Consider the following 21,395-nt stretch of genomic DNA (forward strand, 5'->3'; position numbering starts at 1 on the left):
TGGTAAGTTTTACCAACACATTGAGGACCCTGAGAACTTTCCCCTGACGGATACCGATTACATTGGGAAAGAGGACCTTAGAGTGTTGATGAAATGTCCAAAAATGTTCCGAATCCAAGACGGTTTGTTGGTAAGTAAATCCCAAGCTGGCCATGATCAGTGGGTGGTCACTACCTGAATCCAAAGCCTGATGTTAAGTCACGCCCATGATGCAGCCACCGCCGGTCATAGGGGGTTTCATACAACACTTGAGATCTTAAGAGAGGTTGCGCACTGGCCACATATGGGGCAGGACCTCGACCAATACTTGAAGGGGTGTCTTGTGTGTGCACAATTTCAGCCAACATCCCTCAACCACCGGACGCCTCTCCAAAAGAGGGGGATGACACTTCCATGGTCAGATTTTCAAATCGACTTCATAGGCCCCGTGATTCGCTCCTCTAGGGGAAACAAGTACATGTTGACGGTCACAAGTGGGTGGAATGTCTCCCGGCCCCAAACTGCAAAGCAGAAACAGCGGCTGCCCTGATGATTAACCAGAGGTAGCCATTTCACCAGCAAGGTAATGACAAAGATGTGGGAGATACTGGGGGTCAAAAGGAAGCTAAATATTGCTTACCGGCCAGCTTCTTCTGGGACAGTAGAACGCTACAACCGGACCATTGTGAGCATATTAAAAAAGTTTGTGGCAGATTCTGGGCCAAGTTGGGATATCCAATTACCTCTGGTCCTAATGGCCATCAGATCTACCCCTTCATCTGCAACTAAAATGTCACTTTTTGAGCTGATGACTGGACGCAAGATGGTGCTTCCACCGCATTTGCTCTACAGAACCCAAGAGCAAACGTTGATAAATGCCTCCACAACTCATGAGTATGTGGAGAATTTAAGGAAACACCTCCAACATGCTTTTGCCTATGCTCAGCGAAATCTAGAAAGATCAGCTGATAGCATGAAGACCCATTACGATTTGAAAACTTCCAGGAAAGTATATAATGTGGGAGACCGGGTCTATCTATACAATTTCCAAAGGAACCAGGCCAAACAGTGAAAATATTTGCCTACCTGGAAGGGACAGTTTGAAATTGTAGACAAGATCTCCCCAGTTGCCTACAAGATCCGCATCCCCAAAGGTAGTTTGGCAGAAGGGGAAGACAAGTGGGTCCATATAAATCAGTTAAAGTGTTGCCATCCCAGGCACACTCTGCAGCAACTGGAGGTGTCCTCTGCAATATCAGAGGGGGCCTCTCCAGAGTAATTCAGTTCCAACCCTAAAATATCCCACATATAGTCTCTAAAATATTATGATTCTTGAATGAAAATGTCTTATAATTATATCTTGTTTTTTTTTGTAAAATAAGAATGTAAATGTCTATTGATTTATAAAATGTATATGCCGCCCCACTATATCAATAGTGGGGGAGAAATGTCTACGAATAGGTATTGCCGCTTTGCTTTGTCATCCTAGGAGAAAAAAACCTGGAGACTGACCACGGAAGACGACCCGGGGACCGGGAGCAAAGATCCGAGGGGCCCGGGGTACCGCCCAATACTCCCAACAGGACCGGCGAGGAGAACGGATCGATCCACCCTGATGGAAGAAAAGATGCTGAACTTTGTCATCTGCGGAATCGGAAGGAAACCGTGCAGTTTTTAGCACACCAAAATGGTCGCCTGACCTCCTACCCACCAGTGCGAGCATGATGGGACAGGAGTGCAATGAGTGGAATGTGTGCCAAAGGAAAAACAGCAGTGCCTGTTAGCTCAAAAAGCGCTTTGAAATCACCTTCGTTTCTCCTTAAAGCAAGCTAAAAATGCCTATTTTAAACATTGCAAGATATTCAAAAATCTCAATGAACACCAGCAGACATTTGGCAGAATGTAGTCGTGTGTGCATACAAAATCTGGAAAGATGAAGAACCCAAAACAATGTTTATAACAAAACTGGCTGAGCTGTGGATGTCAGCAAGTGAAGTGAAATTGGACTTAAAGCCACTAAAATCGAAATGTTTAAAATAAATGAGTGACCTACTTTGAGTGTCACATAGGTTGCAGCAGTTTAAATGTCATAATTTTGAACTTAGAATCAGCATTCTAGCTGCATGTGTAAAAATTGTAAGTTTGATTTGGATGAAGAAAAACTGGGAACAAAACTGACATTTGAAGACTGGCTTGAAGAGAGTGAATTCTGCCCGGCAACTACCCCCGACAGGAGTTGAAACTTGCTCAGCCACTGCATTCCCAGGCCTGGCTACCTTCTGCTGTTCCCACCAAAAGGAGATGACACCTCCCTGATTGAATCAGGGGAGGAGCATCTAGGACTGGAGAGAAACAGAACAATGAGCCTTCCTTGGCTCAGGCAAATGTTAAATTAGGGGGGGGTCGTAAATGGCTTCCTCTTGAGAGAAACGGGGAGGGGCAGTGCCTCTGTGAGCAACTTGAGTTGGAGGAAGTGGACAAACCAGAAATTCCACCATGTGCTTTGGGTAACCACACCCCTCTGGGCCAGATCATAATTTTAAAAAGACGGATAATTCATAGTACGGACTTGTCAAAATTATATAATTAATATCATTGTTCTTGTGATTTTTCTGTGCACATTTTAAGAGGTATTAGGACTCTGTGGTATGTTCTGGGGGATAGTAGCAGAAAATAGGTTGTTACTCCAAATGTATGTATGTTAAAAATCTGACACCTTATCATCTGATACCCATATTCCTTGTGCACATTTGTGTAAAATCTGGAAATGTTTAGAGGTCGTTATCTGGATGAAAAGGGCAGAATTCTGTCATAAGTGGACACGACATCTTACAAAGACAGTGATCGGATGGTTTGGTGCTACAGAAAATATGTTAACTGGGCATATAATATTAGAAAAATGGTACATAGATAAATATGTATTTGGATCAAGAATAGATTTGTGTACAAATTGACCAGGGGTGGATCCTTTGACCCATAAACTACCTCATCACGATGACACTCCATTTCCTTCACCCAATCAAGGGAGAGAGGAGAGCTTGGCCAATGATAAGTTGTGAGGGCAAGCTTAGTTATGCCCACGCACACACGTACTTGCAGAACACATAAAAAGAGACTGCTTGGACAAGCAAGACATTCACTTTCCACTTTCTTGCGGAGCATTTTGACGGACGACTTCACATCCAGATTTCAGTCTTTACATCCAGAGATCCAGATCTTAACTCCAGAACTTAAAGCACAGGCCCAACCCACAAGCTGAGAACTCTTCTCAGCAGGCCTTCAGAATCCAGCCATCCAACCAAACTATTCTACAGCTGGGCGAGCTGTTGGATTCTTTGCCAAGAACGTTTGCCAGAAGCGGTAGCAGACCCAGGAAGCAGTGCTGTATTCAGAGAGACCAGAGAGACCCAGACAAGACTGCTGTAAAGCGCAGAGCAGAGCTGACCCACAGAGCTGTGACTTCAGAACCACCCGCCAGGAGTCCAGTCTAAACCTGATCAGACCTTGACGGCCTATTTCAAAATGATAGTGTGAGTACTCAGCTAGAACTGTGCCAGAACTAATCTCTTAGTTTAAAATAATCTGATTCAAAACATTTGAACCTGTCCAGAACTGCATCATAGGAATCGTGTGTTCATTCTGTCATTTCAAAGCTGTAAAAGTGTCATTTTGTCATTCTGAAGTTTACTTTAATTTCGAAAAACTACCTTCACAAATTCGTCCGTATATTTTGAATCATAGGTGCTAGGAACGAGATTTCATTTGAAAGCTACGATTCTAATCTTTCCAACAACCCGACTTTCTATTCCTTATAGTTATTCCGTAATCGCGCTTGACGCATTCGGAAAAATTGCCGCAAATTGAAAAATGTGCTCCTGTCAAAATAGCCGCTTTTGCTTGAACTGCTAAAATTTGTTTTCAACCTGCTAATCCCTCATTGAGCATCGCAAGTGTGACATGAACTAATCGTAACTAGCTATCACCTACCCTGAACCTCCTATAGGGAATTTAAAGCATTTTTAGCATATTTTACTTCATTGCCACCACATTTAAAAGGATTTGCCTCCTTTAAAATCATACCTGTTTTCCTCTAAACTCGCTGGGGGGAACTGGAACTTTGTATTGCATTTGTTTGTATTCCTGAAAATTGGGTGCTCCCCTTCCATCTCCTTATATTGCATAGGGGGAGTGAATTGCCGCCAGGAGAAAAGTGAACATATTATCTCTTGTGAAACCCTATCAGTTATTTCTGTACTGCATTCTTTCCATCATTGTTTTTCCTTGAAACCATCAAAGCATTCTCCGTTACCTTTTCCTTCCTATACTAACTCTTAAGTAATTAAATCAGTGTGCTAGTGTAACATCATCCATTGTTGATCACTGTCATATTCTTAAGTGTGATATCAAATATGAATTTATTATAAAAGTGTGACATATATATATTGTTTAATTTTTCTAATAAATCCTTTAAATTGCAAAACAAACCTACTTCTTGGCTCAGTGAGGACAGCGGGATTCAAAGAGAGGGGCGTTCTATAAGGGTTTATCATCTAGAGTATAACTTTTCATAAAAATATATAAATAAGGGCTTCCCTTGGGCGTCCCAGATGAGGCACTGACTTAGTGGGATTGCTTGATTGAAAACTTGAGAAAACGAGTGATAACATTTCTTTTTCCATGGCCCCAGCATTCGATAATGATCTGTTATTTAAATAGCATGTTTGCCAAAGCACTGCACATAGCACATGTTTACAAACAATCAATCCCCACCAATGCAGTTGGTACTCATTTATCAACCTCTCATTAATGAAAGGCTGAGCTGGCCGTGCCAGGATTTTAACCTGTTACGTGCAGATCATGCAGCAGCTCCAGCAAGTGCTCAACCTGCTGGTCTATCTTACTGGAGAAAGCTAGGAGGAGCAAGCAGTCCCTACCTTCTTCCCTCCCATCATCCATCAATCCCTTATCCATCCCTCCCTTCCGTCCTCTTGATTTTTTTCTTTCTTTTTTCTTTTGTGCCTTCCTTTTTTCCTGCTTTCCCTCTCATGCTCTCCCCTTTCTTTCTTTCTGTCTCCCTACCATTTGACCTTTTAACTTTCCCCCATCCTTCAACCGTTTTGTTTTCGTCTCTTCTATCATTCATCCTTAATTCTTTCCTTCTTCACTTTCTGTAATTCCTACCCCATTGTTATGTTGGAAAATAGCAGTTAAAGATACATTATTGTGCATGGGTCAACAGGCTAGGGTGCATTATTGAATCACAGCCGATACCAAAGGGCAGCTGCATCAACGTTCCCTTAGTGAAGAGAGCATGATAATGTGATAAATCCATGTTCAGACAGAAGTATTTAATCTAAATATGCATGAACCCCACATCTGGGTCTGTCTAGGTATAAATCTCGCGCAGGATTGGGGGCCAGGATTTACAATGCATGTATATGTTGTCTAGTCCTGTGAGTAAGGTGCCAGGAAAGGGTAATGTTCACAACCATGCAGTTTCAGCTAGGACTTACTGCCACAATTCACCACAACCATGGTGCCAACACACAACTCATGCCACAACTCATGCAGCTCAGACAATCTCCAATCTAAAGCAATGCCACACTATGGTTACCACCTCTCCAATTCTACCCAATTCTACAGTGTGAGAACCATCCCTCATTAAATCAGGGTAATGCACCTAAACTAATAAGGTGTGACTGCTGGCTGGAAAATTAGGATTACCTGTCCTCAGCGCACAACTTGATGGTCATACCAGTATGACACAGCATGCTGCAGAACTGGCATTAGAGTAAACTGGCTTTAGATTTCTGTATTTAGACTTTAGTGAAGTGAGAAGCTCTCACTTTCCACAACTTCCTGTTTTCTGTTCAAATCCCTGAGCAGCAAACACGCACTACACCAGAAAACAACATATTCAAAGTAAACATGGTGCAATACACCTTATGTCCCTCAGTCTCCTTTCCAGGCACACAAATGGCCCAAGGAAACAGGTCTTGATGCAACTTCAAAAAGGGTCCTCAATGCAGTCACTGAATCTGAAACATACACAGCCTCTGAGAGGTCCCTTACTGAGGGGCCTGTAACAAAACTCCCAATGCACAGGGAAGGACAGTGAAAACATTGTTTCATATAATTTTGTGTATTGGGTTTCAGCTGTACAAGTGCACAGGCACAATAAAAGGTAGTATCTGTACATTCAAATAAAGTAGGCTGTTTTGAATAAGGGCCAGCGTTTAGATGCCAATGACCGTGACTAACATTGGAATAAACAAAACTGAGCTTTTAAGAGAGAATAATGATTGTACGCCTCAGGAATCAGCAAATGCAACTATCTGCCAGCACAAATGTTCTTTTTATTTCACCCACCATTGACCTGCAAAGGTAAAGAGGAAGCAGTGTGCAAGGCATTTTGGGAAATAGTTTTTTTTAAAATTAAATTTGTTTTGCTAATTTACGTAATCCCAATATTCTGGATATATAGTACATTCTGAAATGCAATCCTATGGGTTACAGTATGCGACAGCCATATTCTGCAAAGTTTGGAAGCAAGGTCAAACATTAAGCTCCAAAGCCAACAGTTCGGACTGAGAGTGAAAGGACCACATTATGACATATTATAGTGCACACTTCTGTTTGGCACCCTTTATACCTAATGCAGTACAATTGACTCTCTGTCCAATAATTGCACACTGGAATTTAGGAAATTAGCTCTTACAAGAAGCACTGTGCATTGGACACTCCTAGTCAACAGGCCTGCACATAAAACACATACATACAATATTACCTACAGTTTAACTGAAATTTCTATTTCTGTAAACTAAGCTCAGGAAGCTTTCTCCTGGCCTGTAGCGTTTTGTCCATATGTAATTTCAGAAAGATGATAAGAGCTTTCTCTCATGGGTTAAAAAGAGACATGTGGCGTGGATGCATTTTGTTTTCAGTCTTAGAGAGCTTTCAGAGAGGCTTGATCATGACCTGATAAGCGTGACATACATACATAAAATCTCACTGCATGAAGGAGCAGGCAGGTACGATAACATTGATCCACCTCAGCCACATAGAGCTTCCTGCACATGTTTATTGTGACACCTAAATACTGTATCGTCACCACTCCATCCAAGGCCCACCCAATTTAAACCTTAACGATTAACCTTCTGCACCTTGCTTTTTTAACATTGACACACGTAAAATGCCTTTACCACTCGGCAGCACTGAGTGTTTTCACCACAGAACACCATCACATTCACATGCCTTTAATTAACACAAAACAGCACTAATAGGAGTGTAGCACCTTTGACAACAGCGTAAACATCTCTTTCACTGAGTAGCATCACAGAGCAACATTCATATTTCATACATAAGGCTGCACATTGGGTAACTCTCTCCTGACTTTGCTTCAGCAGATAACCACTTCAGAACCAGTCACGCCGGATTTGCCTAAACTGTAGTTGGACCTCCTCCATTTGTGGATCCTTCCCACGCAGTAGCACCCCAAAGGAATGAGGGCCTGTGCCCGGCCTGGGCTTTCTTAAAAGATAGACAAGCGCTGACTATCTCGGACTTGTGACCAAAAACCCAGTGCCCACTAGCGAGCATCAAGGGGCTACTTCCAACAAATCAAGTGAGCTGCACCATACACGTGTTATGCAAGGAGGAGCAACATGGACAGCCAGGTCTCTAACACCCCCTAAGAGCCCCTGAGCCCACATTATGAGAAATCGGATTCAATTGAATACTTGGTGCCAGGCTTGATAGAATATGGAGGGTGGAGACATGAAGGTAAAGGTAAAGGGGGAATGGGAATTTGGAGCAGGTCGACGCTTCAAAAAGTAGAATGAAAGACTACACAATGATCCTATCTCTGAGCACCTCACATCAACCAGGATACCTAGGCCCTGCATCCGCCACCAGGACAGGACCTTTCACCTTTCCTTGCACCCGATCTGTCCAGGGAAGCTCTTCCATGTGGGCCGAGTCCACAATACTTTAAGAGTGTTGTTCTGGCATTCATTCAAAATGGCAATCATGCACAAGTACTTTTATATACACATAAATGGGTTGTTCTAGATTTCAGTGTTCCCCTCTCCCATTGTGCACTTTTGTATGGACTAGGGCTACTACAAAAGCCCACACTGAGCACAACACAGCTTCCTTCCGCACAAGCTCCGGATACAGCACCAGGAACAGCATTGAGTTTAAGTCATCTCATGCTCCCACCACCATATGCCATGGATGGGAGGGATGCTGCTGCCTGCAACAGGTGTTTGAGAAGACCTGATCTTCATTCAAAAGACACTCATTTAGTCTGATTGGAATTGTATTTTTTTTCATATTTGTTTTGGTCTGTGCTCAAACATCCACATCTGATTTGAGTTGCATGTGTTGTTAGTCATGCTGACATGATGATTGCACGGCCGTAACACACACTGACTGAGTGGCAGTGCTCCCGCCCTTTCTTGACTAACAGAGATAGTAACAATTAATTACAAACATTTCATTTGACTGTTTTCGTTCAGAGTGACTGCCTCTTCTCTGACTCCTAACTCCTGCTGGCCCATTCAATTTTATGTTTTTATTACTTACTGTGTGTAACCCATCTGCACAAATTCTGTCTCCAGTGACTCTATATTGTAGTTTATGGCCGGGCCAGGCAGCTCAAATAGGCTCCTGTCATTGTTGGATGTGCATTACTTGAGGCCTGCTCCCTCCTCTGTCATCAACACTTCCTTTTGAATATCTGCACATTGTGCTGGGAGTGGCACCCAGCAACACACCAATGCACATGATGGCCCACGCGTCTTGAGCATGATTGGCTGCAACTGCAAGCCTGCTACATATCAACAAGCCCCCTGACCCGATCCTCAGAGGGCGAAGCTCAAGCGTCATCCCTGGGTCAGCCCACCCTGCTCCCCACCCAAGGCAGGAGAAAGCAAAGTTGATGTAGAGCCCACTCCCTACGACAGGAATTGTTGGTGTTCTTGAAGAAAACGTGAAGCTACCTGCCTGGCGCCAAGCCAGTGGATGGCTGGGGCACTGGCAGCCCACGACTCATACTATTGGTGCATCATCAAAGCAAATTTAACACTTCCTCAGTGTTAACTTTTCGTTGATGATGTTCTCCGTTTGACACTGTGTGCATTCTAATCATAAATACATCCATTTGCCGCTGTGCGGCAAGCTGGCGGCAGGTTGTGTGAGGCAATGTAACAAGTACAACATCAGTTACACAAATCCAGCCCAGCTCCATGGATATTATTGTGGCTCAAAAACCGGCCCCAGAGTGGCTTATAAAATCAGCCCCAGGGCCATCCAAAGACCATTTTGATTTGGCCGGTGGCAGAACAGCAGATAGGCCAGTACGCCCCTGCACCTCTGGCATCAAGATGGGCACTGACTAATCTATAGTGACTCTTATTAGCTGAGTTTACTGTGGACTCATGGAGTTATGCTCCCGGATTCCTGAGCCTGAGAGCTTTGTGCACCAGAATTCAACGATATTCCTGTCTATGTAGACATGCAAATCTATATGTGGAGCATTTTTTTTTATTTAACTCGTCTCTAGTTTGCCCCTACTTCTGAATGGTGAGCCTTATTTATGAGGTCCAGAAAGATAAGCTCTGCAGTTTTAGCTTTCATGTCTGAAACTTTGGTGATGGTCAGCTGCGGTACACCTTCACTCAGAGGGTTATGCTCACTGCTTTATAAAAAAAAAAGATTACTAAATGGATCGATACCCTCCAGATGTGCTTTGCGTCAATTGTGTGTGAGATGCATCGAGAGTAATTCGCCACGTACTCTGCAAGATGTCACCATCTTCCAGGTGAGCTGGTCAAACAATCCCACATACTCTACTCTAAATAACACTTCTTCTCTGTCCTCCTCCACCTTAATGTTTGTCCTACTACATCATTTGGCTATAAACATAAGAAACCCAGTGATCTAGTGTACTTTAATTTGGCCCAAAGAACAACATGATTTGTGATAGAAATTTAATTCAAATGTATAATTGTTCAAACAATATTAGGTTTTACCCATTTCATTTGTAATACATTGTGTGCAATATGCATGTAACATATATTGATCTCACAGCTGGAGTAATGATTATTTGTATATTGTGTAGAACAAATATGGTGATTTGCTGGGGAACAAAACATTCACTACTGATTTTGTATGCAGATTGCAACACGCATAAACTGACATTTACGTTACAGGCACTTTACAACTGTGCAAGTGCAATTAGCATTAATATCAATATTGCCCTAGTGCAAAATAAAAAAATAAATAAAAAAAAAACGTTCTTCAAAGCAGATTCCCACCAGGGGAAAGTATGCACTAGTACTACTCCTTTGCCTTGGCGCAAAAGCGCATTGAAAGAATATATTGTTTGCACTATAGCAATCTTTCTGCATAGTAGGTATATTTAAATATTTTTTGTGGCTATTATGTGGTTCTAAAGTGCTAACCGTGTGCAAAACTATTGCACTGGAGTACATATTGGTGGAAAGTTGAATGTTAGTAGGGACACACAACTTGAGGGTATTTTTAAATGTTCGACTGCTCCTAGCAATATGATTACCTATGAAGGGCCATTTCATTCCGGTACTAGCCCCTCCCCCCCAGTATACATCCACCTGTGAATCTCTTAAACCATCTCTATTAATCTTTAACTTCAAAATGTGTTCTGTATGTGTATGGTGCCTGTCACTTCTAAGTGGTTCCCTGAAAGCTGATGCCTTATTTATAGTTGTAAATGTATTTCTGGTGTAATGCAAATGCCTCAATCAATTGTACCTTCTGCAACGTGATTTAAAAGAAATGTGTGTCCTTCCATCCAATCCTTGCACTGAAGTCCTTTTAAAAACAGCAATTTGCAAGGCCAACCGTTTTGGCTTGTACATAGTCATTCCACAGGAAGTGTTCAGGCACTTCTATTATATGCTGATGTACCATTTCCAAGCTGTTGCCATCTTATTTTCAGTTGGCACCATGATAGCAGTGTCTGGCACATTCCAAACCCATACCTACACTAAAGACACTATGCTCATATATGTCTGTTTCCCATGCTATAGCCAACAAACAACATAGTGGGAAGAAAACAGTATTGCAATCGTTATTACCTCTGCCTTGGCAGGCTAATGAGGGGTTGTTTATGGCATCTCTTGCTCAGGCTGAACAGCTTGTGTACAATTTTCTGTGCCTTCACGAAGAGCTGCTTCATGCTGCTTTCCAGTTGCTCATTTCGTCGCAGGAAGTTAGAATCCATACTCCACAAGTGCATGATGGCAGATGTGTTCAGGAAATAGTTCATAGGCATCCGCTTCATAAAAAACTTGAATTCATCTGAAACATTTTCAAAAATCAATACTTTTAATTACATTGCAAGGCTTGATATTTTTTTTTCTCCAACACAGAAATATACTTCTTTTTGTGATTGAAAACAGTAATTATATTTCCTAAATGGATTTTTTCGCAAACATACAGCGAGAAAATGTGTCTTTGAAATAGTTCGATAGATTTATGAGGACCGCAAAAAGCCTAATTCTCTTACAGCTTTACTTTCAGTATATTATTGTGCATCAATGACATGTATATATATATTCTTAAGAAAGATCTTATTTTCAGACAGTTTAACATTTTTGCACTCCCCTGCCATAATTTATTTACATATTATGAAACTTAGTTTTATAAAACATAATCATTTGTATACACATATCCCCTTTCATCCAAACGGTCTGTGCAATAAAGTCACACAATACATCACGAACATTCAAAAGTTACCCCAAGGGCATCAACCACTAAAGACAAGCATCCCTCACCTTATCCGACCGACAGACAGCACGACAACATTTTGAAAATACTATGGAAACCGCAGGACCAAACCTCATTCTGACTAACCCTTAAAGTATCTCCATCATATTTACCACAAACAAATGCATAACAGACACTTGTACTCAGCTTTAAAAAATCATACCCTCTGGTAAGACTTTGGCAGCAAAAAGGTACAACTGTAACTACTAATGACATACTCAGCCCCTGGCCAACACATGCCAACACTATAATAAGGAGGTGGCACCTCTGCACACAAATGCGTTGATGCCTTCTACATTAACACCTAGAAAGCTTGCATGCAGGTAGATCTCAGGCTACTTCTGATCAGCAAACTCCACACAAAGCACTGGAGTCTTTTCTTTCCCTCACCTCCCACCTAACCAAAACCATCCACTCTATTCCAGAACTTCCAGATTGATTGAAGATCATGCAAAGGGCACCTGTACGTGGTACACATCCTAGCAACATAACATAGCCTAACATACCATTAGATCACACTAATGATGTCCCACCTGTGTGCTAGAATGGCTGAATGAAAAGAAAAGGAATGAATGAAGAAGACTCAATTGTGTGGCCTTGTAACAAAGCTCCCTGATCATAATATAGTGCAATTGCCTCAGTACTAGTGAAAGATTCTTTTTTATTTCACTGTTGCACAGGAAGGTTTGCTGGATGCACGACCTTGCTGTGAACTAAGTTAATCGGGTGCTGCCACCAATCTATTTGGAGGATCTTTAGTCAATTAATATTATTGTCATCTCAATGTGTGCCAAATACATGTAGATACTATATCTCCTGAGAAATGTAGTATTCAGAAGAATTCGGAATTGCAAATGTAACGTTCTGTCTGTGTGTGACTGCTGTGGGGCAATACCATGGATAGATCATTGCTGCCTTATGTAATTCAAGCACAGCCCATTTCTCACTCATCTCACTCGCGTAAACCTTGTGCACACAACTCCCACAAGTAATGTTATACCACTTTCTCCTTTATCCTAAATGCCATAAATCACTGTCTTGTATGATCCAACTGTCTGCTCCGATCAATGCACCTACAGCAACTTGAATCTTGTTGCACTTTAAACTTGCACATTGATTGTTTTCTGCTGCCTTGTAGTGCTTTGTTGAATAGTTGAATCTAGATGTGCCTTTATATCTGTGCACTGTCTGTTTTCTGCTGCATTGTAGTGCTGGCTGGATATTTGAATCTAGGTGTGTCTTTAAACATGCCCACTGACTGATTTCTGCTGCCTTTTAGGGCCTGCTGGATAGTTAAATCTAGATGTGCCTTTAAACCTGTGCACTGACTGTTTTCTGCTGCATATTAGTGCTCACCCAATCTGGGAACTTAACATTCTGCTACCTTGTGCATTTCCTATCAAAGCACCACTTCACGTGGCTTGCGTGGCTGCTAGACGGCATTGTGAGTTTAATTTTGCACTGTGCAGCACCCCTGTTTGTCTCACTCCCTCCCCCTCTCCTGCCACTCTCAATGTGTTCTCTATCTCCCCTATTAATTCTAACTGCTACTCTATCACCTATCCTACCTCCCTCACGAAGTCTGGAAGAAAAAAAAACATGAACAAGCTCTCTTGCCACTAAACCAGGCCTACCTATTGCTGACACCTACGTCAATGCTACTTCCAGGCAGACTATTACCCACATCCTCTTTTCTGTCACCTCCCCGAACATATGGTCTCGCCACATTGTCTACCCTCTCCCCTTTCCTCTTCACCCATTAATGATGGCACTAGATGGGAATTACTCTTGGCATACTTCTCATCCTCTAGGTGCATCATTAATATCTATCACAATGGCACTATCATGGCCCAAGGCTCTCAACCTACTCTTCTCCTTCTTGACCGGTGCCTGCCCTCTCTCATAAACTTCCTTCCTTCTCCTGCTTCTCCGATTTCCTCATCTCTAACCGCACACCACCACCGATGGGAGTACCATGCCCCTGTGGCCCTCCCTGGAAAACCTTCAAAGGTGGTAATCAGCATCACTTAGCTACTTTGAATGCTTGTTCTGCTGTCAAACACTCCTCTGACATCTGTTTCCTTTGTTGAAGACTTTGATGGCAACGTCCTCGCCCTTACCGAGACGTGGTTCAATGCCAGCTCTGTCACTGCTCTTGACACTCTCCTTCCTGAGGCCTACATACTCCTCTCCAAACCCAGGCCCAACCGACAAGCAGGTGGAGTGACCCTGATCTTCCCTGAATGGGTCCCTGCTTCTATTATACTTACTTGACCCTACACCTCTTTTGACTGCCTCGTCTGTAGGCTAGGGGACTCTCCTACCCTCTCTTCCTCTCTGAATCGGCCAAACTCACCTCCTCCCTCTTGGCCTCTACTTCCAAAATCCTCCTCTTCAGAGACTTTAAAATCCATCTCAACTCTCCTGAAGTAGCCACTTCATTATTCTGTGTCCTCTGTGACTCCCTCTCTCTCACTATTCTTCCTTCCGGTCCGGCCCACTAAGCTGCTCATACTCTGTACACTTTCATCTCTGGAGACATCCCTATTACTAAACCGGTCACCTTTAACACAACTGTTTGTGTTAAAAGCAACAAATTGTTGCCCCTCAATCGATATACTGTGTAATGCCATTAAGTTTGCTAAACTGGCTGATTCTTACATGTGGATTATATTGATATTAGTAATCATATTACCATGCTTGTATTTCTTGCTTGCTGGTACTTTTACTGCAAAAAGCCAAGAGAACAGTTTCCATATGTTGCCTAGATTAGTGGATAGCAAATGTATGTTCTTTTGGATAACAGTATTGAAGAAGATGACCAATGAAAAATTAAGATAAAAAGGTAATGCCTATTAAGGAGATGTTTAAATATTCCCATTAAAATGTATTGAAAAACTTTAACACACACAAAATTGTTCAATAATACAAACATAATTCTGTGGTTAAGATGAGTTACAGCTCCAGCAGGTTGGATGTTAATGAAAGTGCATAAAATAAATGCAGTGTTGGGGAGGTGGTGCAGTGAAAACTACAGGTGGATGAGGACTGTCATAGCAATCAGGATTGTATTTCTAATAGGCCCCTGAACATACATGAGCCATGGGCAGAGCAGAACCGCAGCCAAAGGTGGGTCCATTTGCATTTTTAATTTTTCTGGCATTGTGTTCTGCCGCTTTGCGTTTCCTCCCACAGGGTTTGCTAGATTGGGTCTATTTACATTGCATGCTTATATGTGACATTTAGCACTCCATCACAATGGAACATAGCTGTACAAATCCTGGGCATGGCCACTCAACCCCTTACATCTTCAACAATCACTGTTCGACTTCACCCAGCCAACACACACCTCTACTTCCAATAAAATGCAGCTGAGTCCCACAAAAAGAAATTGGTCCAGCTGTGCATGTAAACATTTTCATTGATTCTCCTTCTACCATGACTGTCCATCATGGCACCCATTCTCTCTTCTGATTTCTGTGGGCTGCCATTGTGGACCTAGCCATTCCCCACTGGAATTACTCAAAGCAAGGAAGAACAGAAGACCACAAAGAAGTAAGAAGACTGGAAGCTAGCTGGACAGATCTAGTCTGAAGTGCTGGAAAAGGTGCAATTGAAAGTGATCAGCACCACATCTAAGATAGAGGCCATCAGACCAACCCTGAGAGCTGGAGAAACGTCAATGCTGATGTCCACTGCACAAGTTGCCCAACATCCAATCAAACACCATGCTGGGTCGAGGATCACTGAGAAGGTGGCAGTGAACTCAAGAGAAAAACCCTTGAGGCCATAAAATCCATTGCCTCCATCATCATGAGGTGGGCAACGAGGAATGCCACTGGAACTGAGACCAAAGCACTTAACACTGAAGACAATAACCAGGTTCCAAAGATAGGCTCCCCGCACCTCATGTTCCTGAGGAAATGTTTTATGACCACACTGCTTGGAGAAACAGCCATGGCATACAGAAAGAAGGTGCATTACCCCATCCTAGAGAAGAAATTGGTAGTGAAGATGTGCCTTATTATCGGGGAAGAGTTATAATATATGGATATGAAAGAGACATTGATGGACAGTTCAGAGTGTGCCAGCTACCCAAGTCAAGAGGAAAGGGGACATTCTCTGGCAACACAATGATTATAAAATATACTGTAAAGCCATCAGACCATCAGAGGTGACCCAAGAATGCCTCAACAAATATCCTGGGGAAGGCTAAAGTCTACAAGTGGTAGGGTGGCTTTGTGCGAAGACAGGCTGAACATATAGAGGCATTCCTGGGGGATTCAATTTCAAAACAAGTTTACACACTTATTTAAAGGCACAATCAATGTGTATCTGATAGCCTTGGAGTCATCATTTGAAAAAAGCCAAAAGATGGCTGTGTATTTGATTCATTTTTAAGACACTAAATATGTTGTACAGAAATACATACTATTAATGAAATGTTGCACAGATTCAGGTATTTACATATAATTCTAAACAGAAAGAAGGCAAGCTTTAATGTAATCAAATATACAAGGGGGATGAAGAGATCATAGATACAATTTCATATCATGCTGGGATCAACAAATCTAGGGAAACCTAATTCAAGCATCATGTGCAAACAATATTCTGAACTAGTCCATAGTCATTTTCTGGATATGAAAGAGACATTGATGGACAGTTCAGAGTGTGCCAGCTACCCAAGTCAAGAGGAAAGGGGACATTCTCTGGCAACACAATGATTATACAATATACTGTAAAGCCATCAGACCATCAGAGGTGACCCAAGAATGCCTCAACAAATATCCTGGGGAAGGCTAAAGTCTACAAGTGGTAGGGTGGCTTTGTGCGAAGACAGGCTGAACATATAGAGGCATTCCTGGGGGATTCAATTTCAAAACAAGTTTACACACTTATTTAAAGGCACAATCAATGTGTATCTGATAGCCTTGGAGTCATCATTTGAAAAAAGCCAAAAGATGGCTGTGTATTTGATTCATTTTTAAGACACTAAATATGTTGTACAGAAATACATACTATTAATGAAATGTTGCACAGATTCAGGTATTTACATATAATTCTAAACAGAAAGAAGGCAAGCTTTAATGTAATCAAATATACAAGGGGGATGAAGAGATCATAGATACAATTTCATATCATGCTGGGATCAACAAATCTAGGGAAACCTAATTCAAGCATCATGTGCAAACAATATTCTGAACTAGTCCATAGTCATTTTCTGGATATGAAAGAGACATTGATGGACAGTTCAGAGTATCCCACTAGATAGCCAAGTCAAGATGAAATACATTCTGTGGCAAACAATGGATATAAGATATACTCTAAAGTCCTAGGACCATCAGAGGTGACCCAAGAATATCTTCACAAAAATCCTGGGGAAGGCTATGGTCCTCGTCTGGGAGTGTGGCTTTGTGCAAGGACAGCAACAAAACAAGGGGGGTCCTGGGAGTCCCTCTGCCGGTCATTAGTCCTGGTTACGAGAGACTTTGCCAGAGTCTTAAGCTCACTATCTTTCACAGAGGAGAAATATCTAAAACATATCAGTCTTTATCCTGCCCCTGGGCAGTCCAGCACCAAAAAGCTAAGCAATTCTCCTCTGAACAAGAGTACCAACAGCAACCCCAGACACATGTTTCAATCTGGCTGGACCTCATCAGTAAGGTGGAGCTGTGCCTCTCTAAGAATAGTGAGCAAGGGGCTCACGTCTGGACTCCCCTAGTATCATAGAGTGAGACCCAAAGTTACTTAAATATGCAAAACATCCTATCACAAATTCTTTGCTATCCTTTAGTCTTCTTTGTGATGCTAACAAATATTGGGTCGAGCGGTCTGGTAAAAAAGTGCCAGTACTTTATCAGACCACCTGACTACGGCTTTGCTGGTGAGGCACCTTTGCTTACCTCCAGCTAAAACTGGAGGTTACCCACGCACCCTACCTGTAATGAACTACCTCATTACCGCCACTGTCATTGCCGGTGGCAGTAATGATTGTAAATCCCCTCATGGAGTCCTATGGGACTACATGAATGGGTATTTACACCGTCCGGGTTGGCACTCGTAATCCAGCATTAATGTCACTGGACTGAGTGCCGTTAAAGGTAAGTACAAGATGCTGGTATCCTGGTGGCTCTACTGCCAGGATACCAGCATACTCGGAATGAGGCCCATTGTCTGCTCAACATGTGGGAGAATCTGTTAAAGGGATTCAACTGTCTGACCGGGATATAGATAAGGTCACAAGGGAAGAGCCTATCACAAAGAATAGCCAAAACAAAGAGGGACAAAAGAAGTGATGGAAATGGAGAAATGTAACATTACTCTATGCCCCTTCCATTGATAGAAAGAGGAAATTCCTGTTTGTAGTGAGATATCAATATGTCCAGGCACGGCTGAACTCCACAGAAAGTGTCATGTCAACCAACAAGAACTCGTAGTTCCCTACAGGATGGTCAGCAAGCAGTGTATCCACAAAGAATGGAGACGATTTTCAACTACTAAAATCCCAATCCAGGTTGGAACCAAATATGGAAGTTTCCTGAGGCAATTGCACTGTAAATCCTGACTGTTGACAGGCCTTCTCGTGAAGGCCTAGTTTTCTAAGATTCTATCATTTATTGAACACATTTTCCAAGGCAAGTTTAATCTAACCATTGGGACATGGAAAATCATGTGCAAAGATGGTGGATATTCTATGATACTGAATGCACTATCTCCTGAATGTCCCAATAACCATTTCCCTAGGCAAAAAGAGAGGGAACCACCAACAAAATTAAGGGATGTTTGGCCAGTTGGAGGAAATTCCCACACTTATGAGGGGATCAAGACCTAGAGGACTGGGGTTGTCGGGATGGTACCTGATGTCTGATGAGTTCTGAGAGCGTGATTGGAGAGAGTTCTCTGAGTCCAGGTTTATGCATTCATCCACCACCCCTTCTGCAGACTACATTGCCAAGCTTCCACCGGCTGGGCATATGAGATGTGGTTATCTCACACAGCATCGAATATACACCAGGAGACCCATAGAGATTCAGTAACTTGCTTTCCAGGAGAACCCAGACTGCAATCATCCAGAGAACGTCACATCCCTGAACCCCTCATCTCGGACCTAAGAACTCCATGTACCAGAAGAACAAACTTACAGAGACAGTGAGTCCACAGAACATTATTGAGCCACTGACATGCAGTTAGGATAAGATATGATATGATGTTTATAACATGCTTGTACAGGTGTGTTTCTAGGCACCACAAGAAAAGGGAGGGGAGACAAGACAAACAATCCTACTAGGCCTTGTGACATTGGCATTGTGCAAGTGCAACAATGAGAAGTGCAGGAGGAAGGGAGAGGTGGAAGAGATTTCAGGACAGGAGAGATGCAGTCCCTGGGCTTGAGGCCAAGGATAAGTCTCACAATCCTGGTCTGGATTAGTTTCAGGGGGCAAAGAGTAGAGTGAGGAAGATTGAGAAAGAGGCTGTTGCAGTAGTTCAGCCAGGAGAGAACCAGGGCTCTGGAGATGGTTAGCTTCTGTGGCAAGGTGAGAAAATGTAGAATACCTCAGAGGAGGTGCAGCTTGAAGTGGGCCTTCTTGACAAGGTCCGTGATGTGAGGAGAGAAGGAGAGAGTGGGGTCGAAGATGACACCAAGGTTTTTTGCATCACAGGAAGGTGAGGGAAGGTGTCCCAAGGATGATGGCCAGCATGAGAGATGGAAAGCAGGAGCAGGGTTCACACTGAGAAGGATCTCAGTCTTACTGGCATTAAGGCAGAGATCATGGGGGGCACACCAATCCTGATAGACAATCAGGAATGAGCAAGGAAGGAGTGGATGCCGAGAGAAGCTTGAAAGAGAGCTGAGTGTTATCTGCATAGAACTGAAAGTTAGAACAAAAGGTGGAGAATTGTTGGGCCAAAGGAGCCAGATAGACATTGAAGAGCCAGGTTGAGAGGATAGAGCCCTGGGGGGCATTACATGTGGGGAAAGAGGTGGTGGTGGTGAGAAAGGACACACGTTGAACCTGGGAGGGTAGGTTCAGGGGGAAGGAGGTCTTCCACGCCAGTTCCTGATACATGATACCCAGGTTCTCACATAGTCGATTGATCACGGTGGTGTGATTGACTGTATCAAAAGCAGAGGACGTTTGCCTAGAAAAGGAGTGATAGAAATCAGCCGATAGTTTGCCAGATGGGTAGGATCGGAAGAATTCTTGTTTAGGAGAGGGTGCACAAGGGAGTGATTTAGGAGAGAGGAGAACGATTCAGTGTAGAACAAATGATTACAGACATCAGCCATGGATGGTGTGAGGGTGGAAACATGATCTGGAGGAGCAGGGGAGCACCTGTTTGGATGTCACTTTCATAGATCGGAGTTGTCTGGAAACATCAGCAGGTGTTGTGAGAGAGAAGGAGGAGAAAGGAAGAGGAGAGAGAGAGGTGGCCAAAGGGGGCCTGTGAGTGGTAGAGGGAGAGAGAGAGGAGGAGGAAAGCAAGGACAGGATTTCCTGCGTTTTAGTGGCAAAATGAGATGCTTAAGCCATACAAAGAGCCTGGGAGGGAACAGGAGAGTTGGACACTGCAGCGGGATTGGCCAGATCCTTGCATATTTTAAAGATTTCAGCCATGTTGTTAGAGGCCGCAAAAACACGGCCTTGTTCATGGACCCTCTTCTTGGAGAAGACAGTGAGTTTGTATTGCCTTTGTATTAGGTGGCAGGCCAGTTTATCAGAGGATGTGCCTGAAATCCTCCACTTGCTCTCAGCCACTCGTACTTGCATGGCGAGGTTGGAGTCATACCAAGAGTTGCACTTGGAGGTAGTCTTCAGACGGATTCTCATGACAGGGGCAAGGATGTTCAAGGTATTGGAGATGGAAAGATGCAGGTTAGAGAGACTGTATCAGGGTGAGAGTCAGCCACAGGAGTAGGAGGAGCAGAGAAAGTTGAGGCAAAGGCAGCCACTGACACTCGCTTCATGGGCCGAAGGACAGAGAAGGAGGGTGGTAGTGCTGGGGAGGGCCTTGCCAAAGGGACAAGATGTTTAAGGTGGGAGGAGAGCAGAAAGTGGTCAGTCCAAGAGAGTAGAGTAGTAAGAGGGTTAGAGAGGGGGATGTCTAAGGAGATGAGAATAGCCAAGGTGTGTCCGCTAGACTGTGTCAGAACAGAGGGTACAATGGAAAGGGAGATAAAGTCACAAAGGTTGCAGAAGAGCCAGGAGGAGGGATTAGAAGCTTCCAGGAGGATGTTGAGGTCTCAGAGGAGGAAATGATTAGAGGTACAGGCAAGGAGAGAAGAGGCGTGGTCATCCCAGTCTGAGTGTAAGAGGGTGAGCTGGCCAGGTGGCCTCTAGATGATGGCCACTGTCAGAGTGAGCTCTGGAGATATAGAGAGCCTGCTGGCATTCAAAGGAGGAATAGGCCTGTGTAGGAATAACAGAAGCAGGGACCCACTCAGGAAAGATCAGGACTGCTCCCCCTCCGGGACGGTTGCTTGTTGGCTCAGAGAGGATCTTGTAGACCTCAGGGAGGAGGGTGCCAACACTTGTGACAGAGCTGGACATTAACCAAGTCTCGGTCAATGCAAGAACATACAGGTCAAGTTCTCTGAGAAGGTA

The 21,395-nt window shown here is 43.3% G+C and overlaps 1 protein-coding gene across 2 annotated transcripts in view; it reads right to left on the reverse strand.

The window, feature by feature from the left end:
* Positions 1-21,395, reverse strand: part of BRINP3 (BMP/retinoic acid inducible neural specific 3) — a 1,196,593-nt gene that overhangs the window by 220,563 nt on the left and 954,635 nt on the right. For both annotated transcript variants that reach the window (XM_069641339.1, XM_069641340.1), the window contains exon 7: positions 11,100-11,322. In XM_069641339.1, the coding sequence (XP_069497440.1) occupies positions 11,100-11,322 (223 nt within the window). The remainder of the gene's footprint in view (positions 1-11,099; positions 11,323-21,395) is intronic.

This window comes from Ambystoma mexicanum, chromosome 1q (assembly GCF_040938575.1).
Source record: "Ambystoma mexicanum isolate Mex_15411 chromosome 1q, UKY_AmexF1_1, whole genome shotgun sequence".
Lineage (NCBI taxonomy): Eukaryota > Metazoa > Chordata > Amphibia > Caudata > Ambystomatidae > Ambystoma > Ambystoma mexicanum.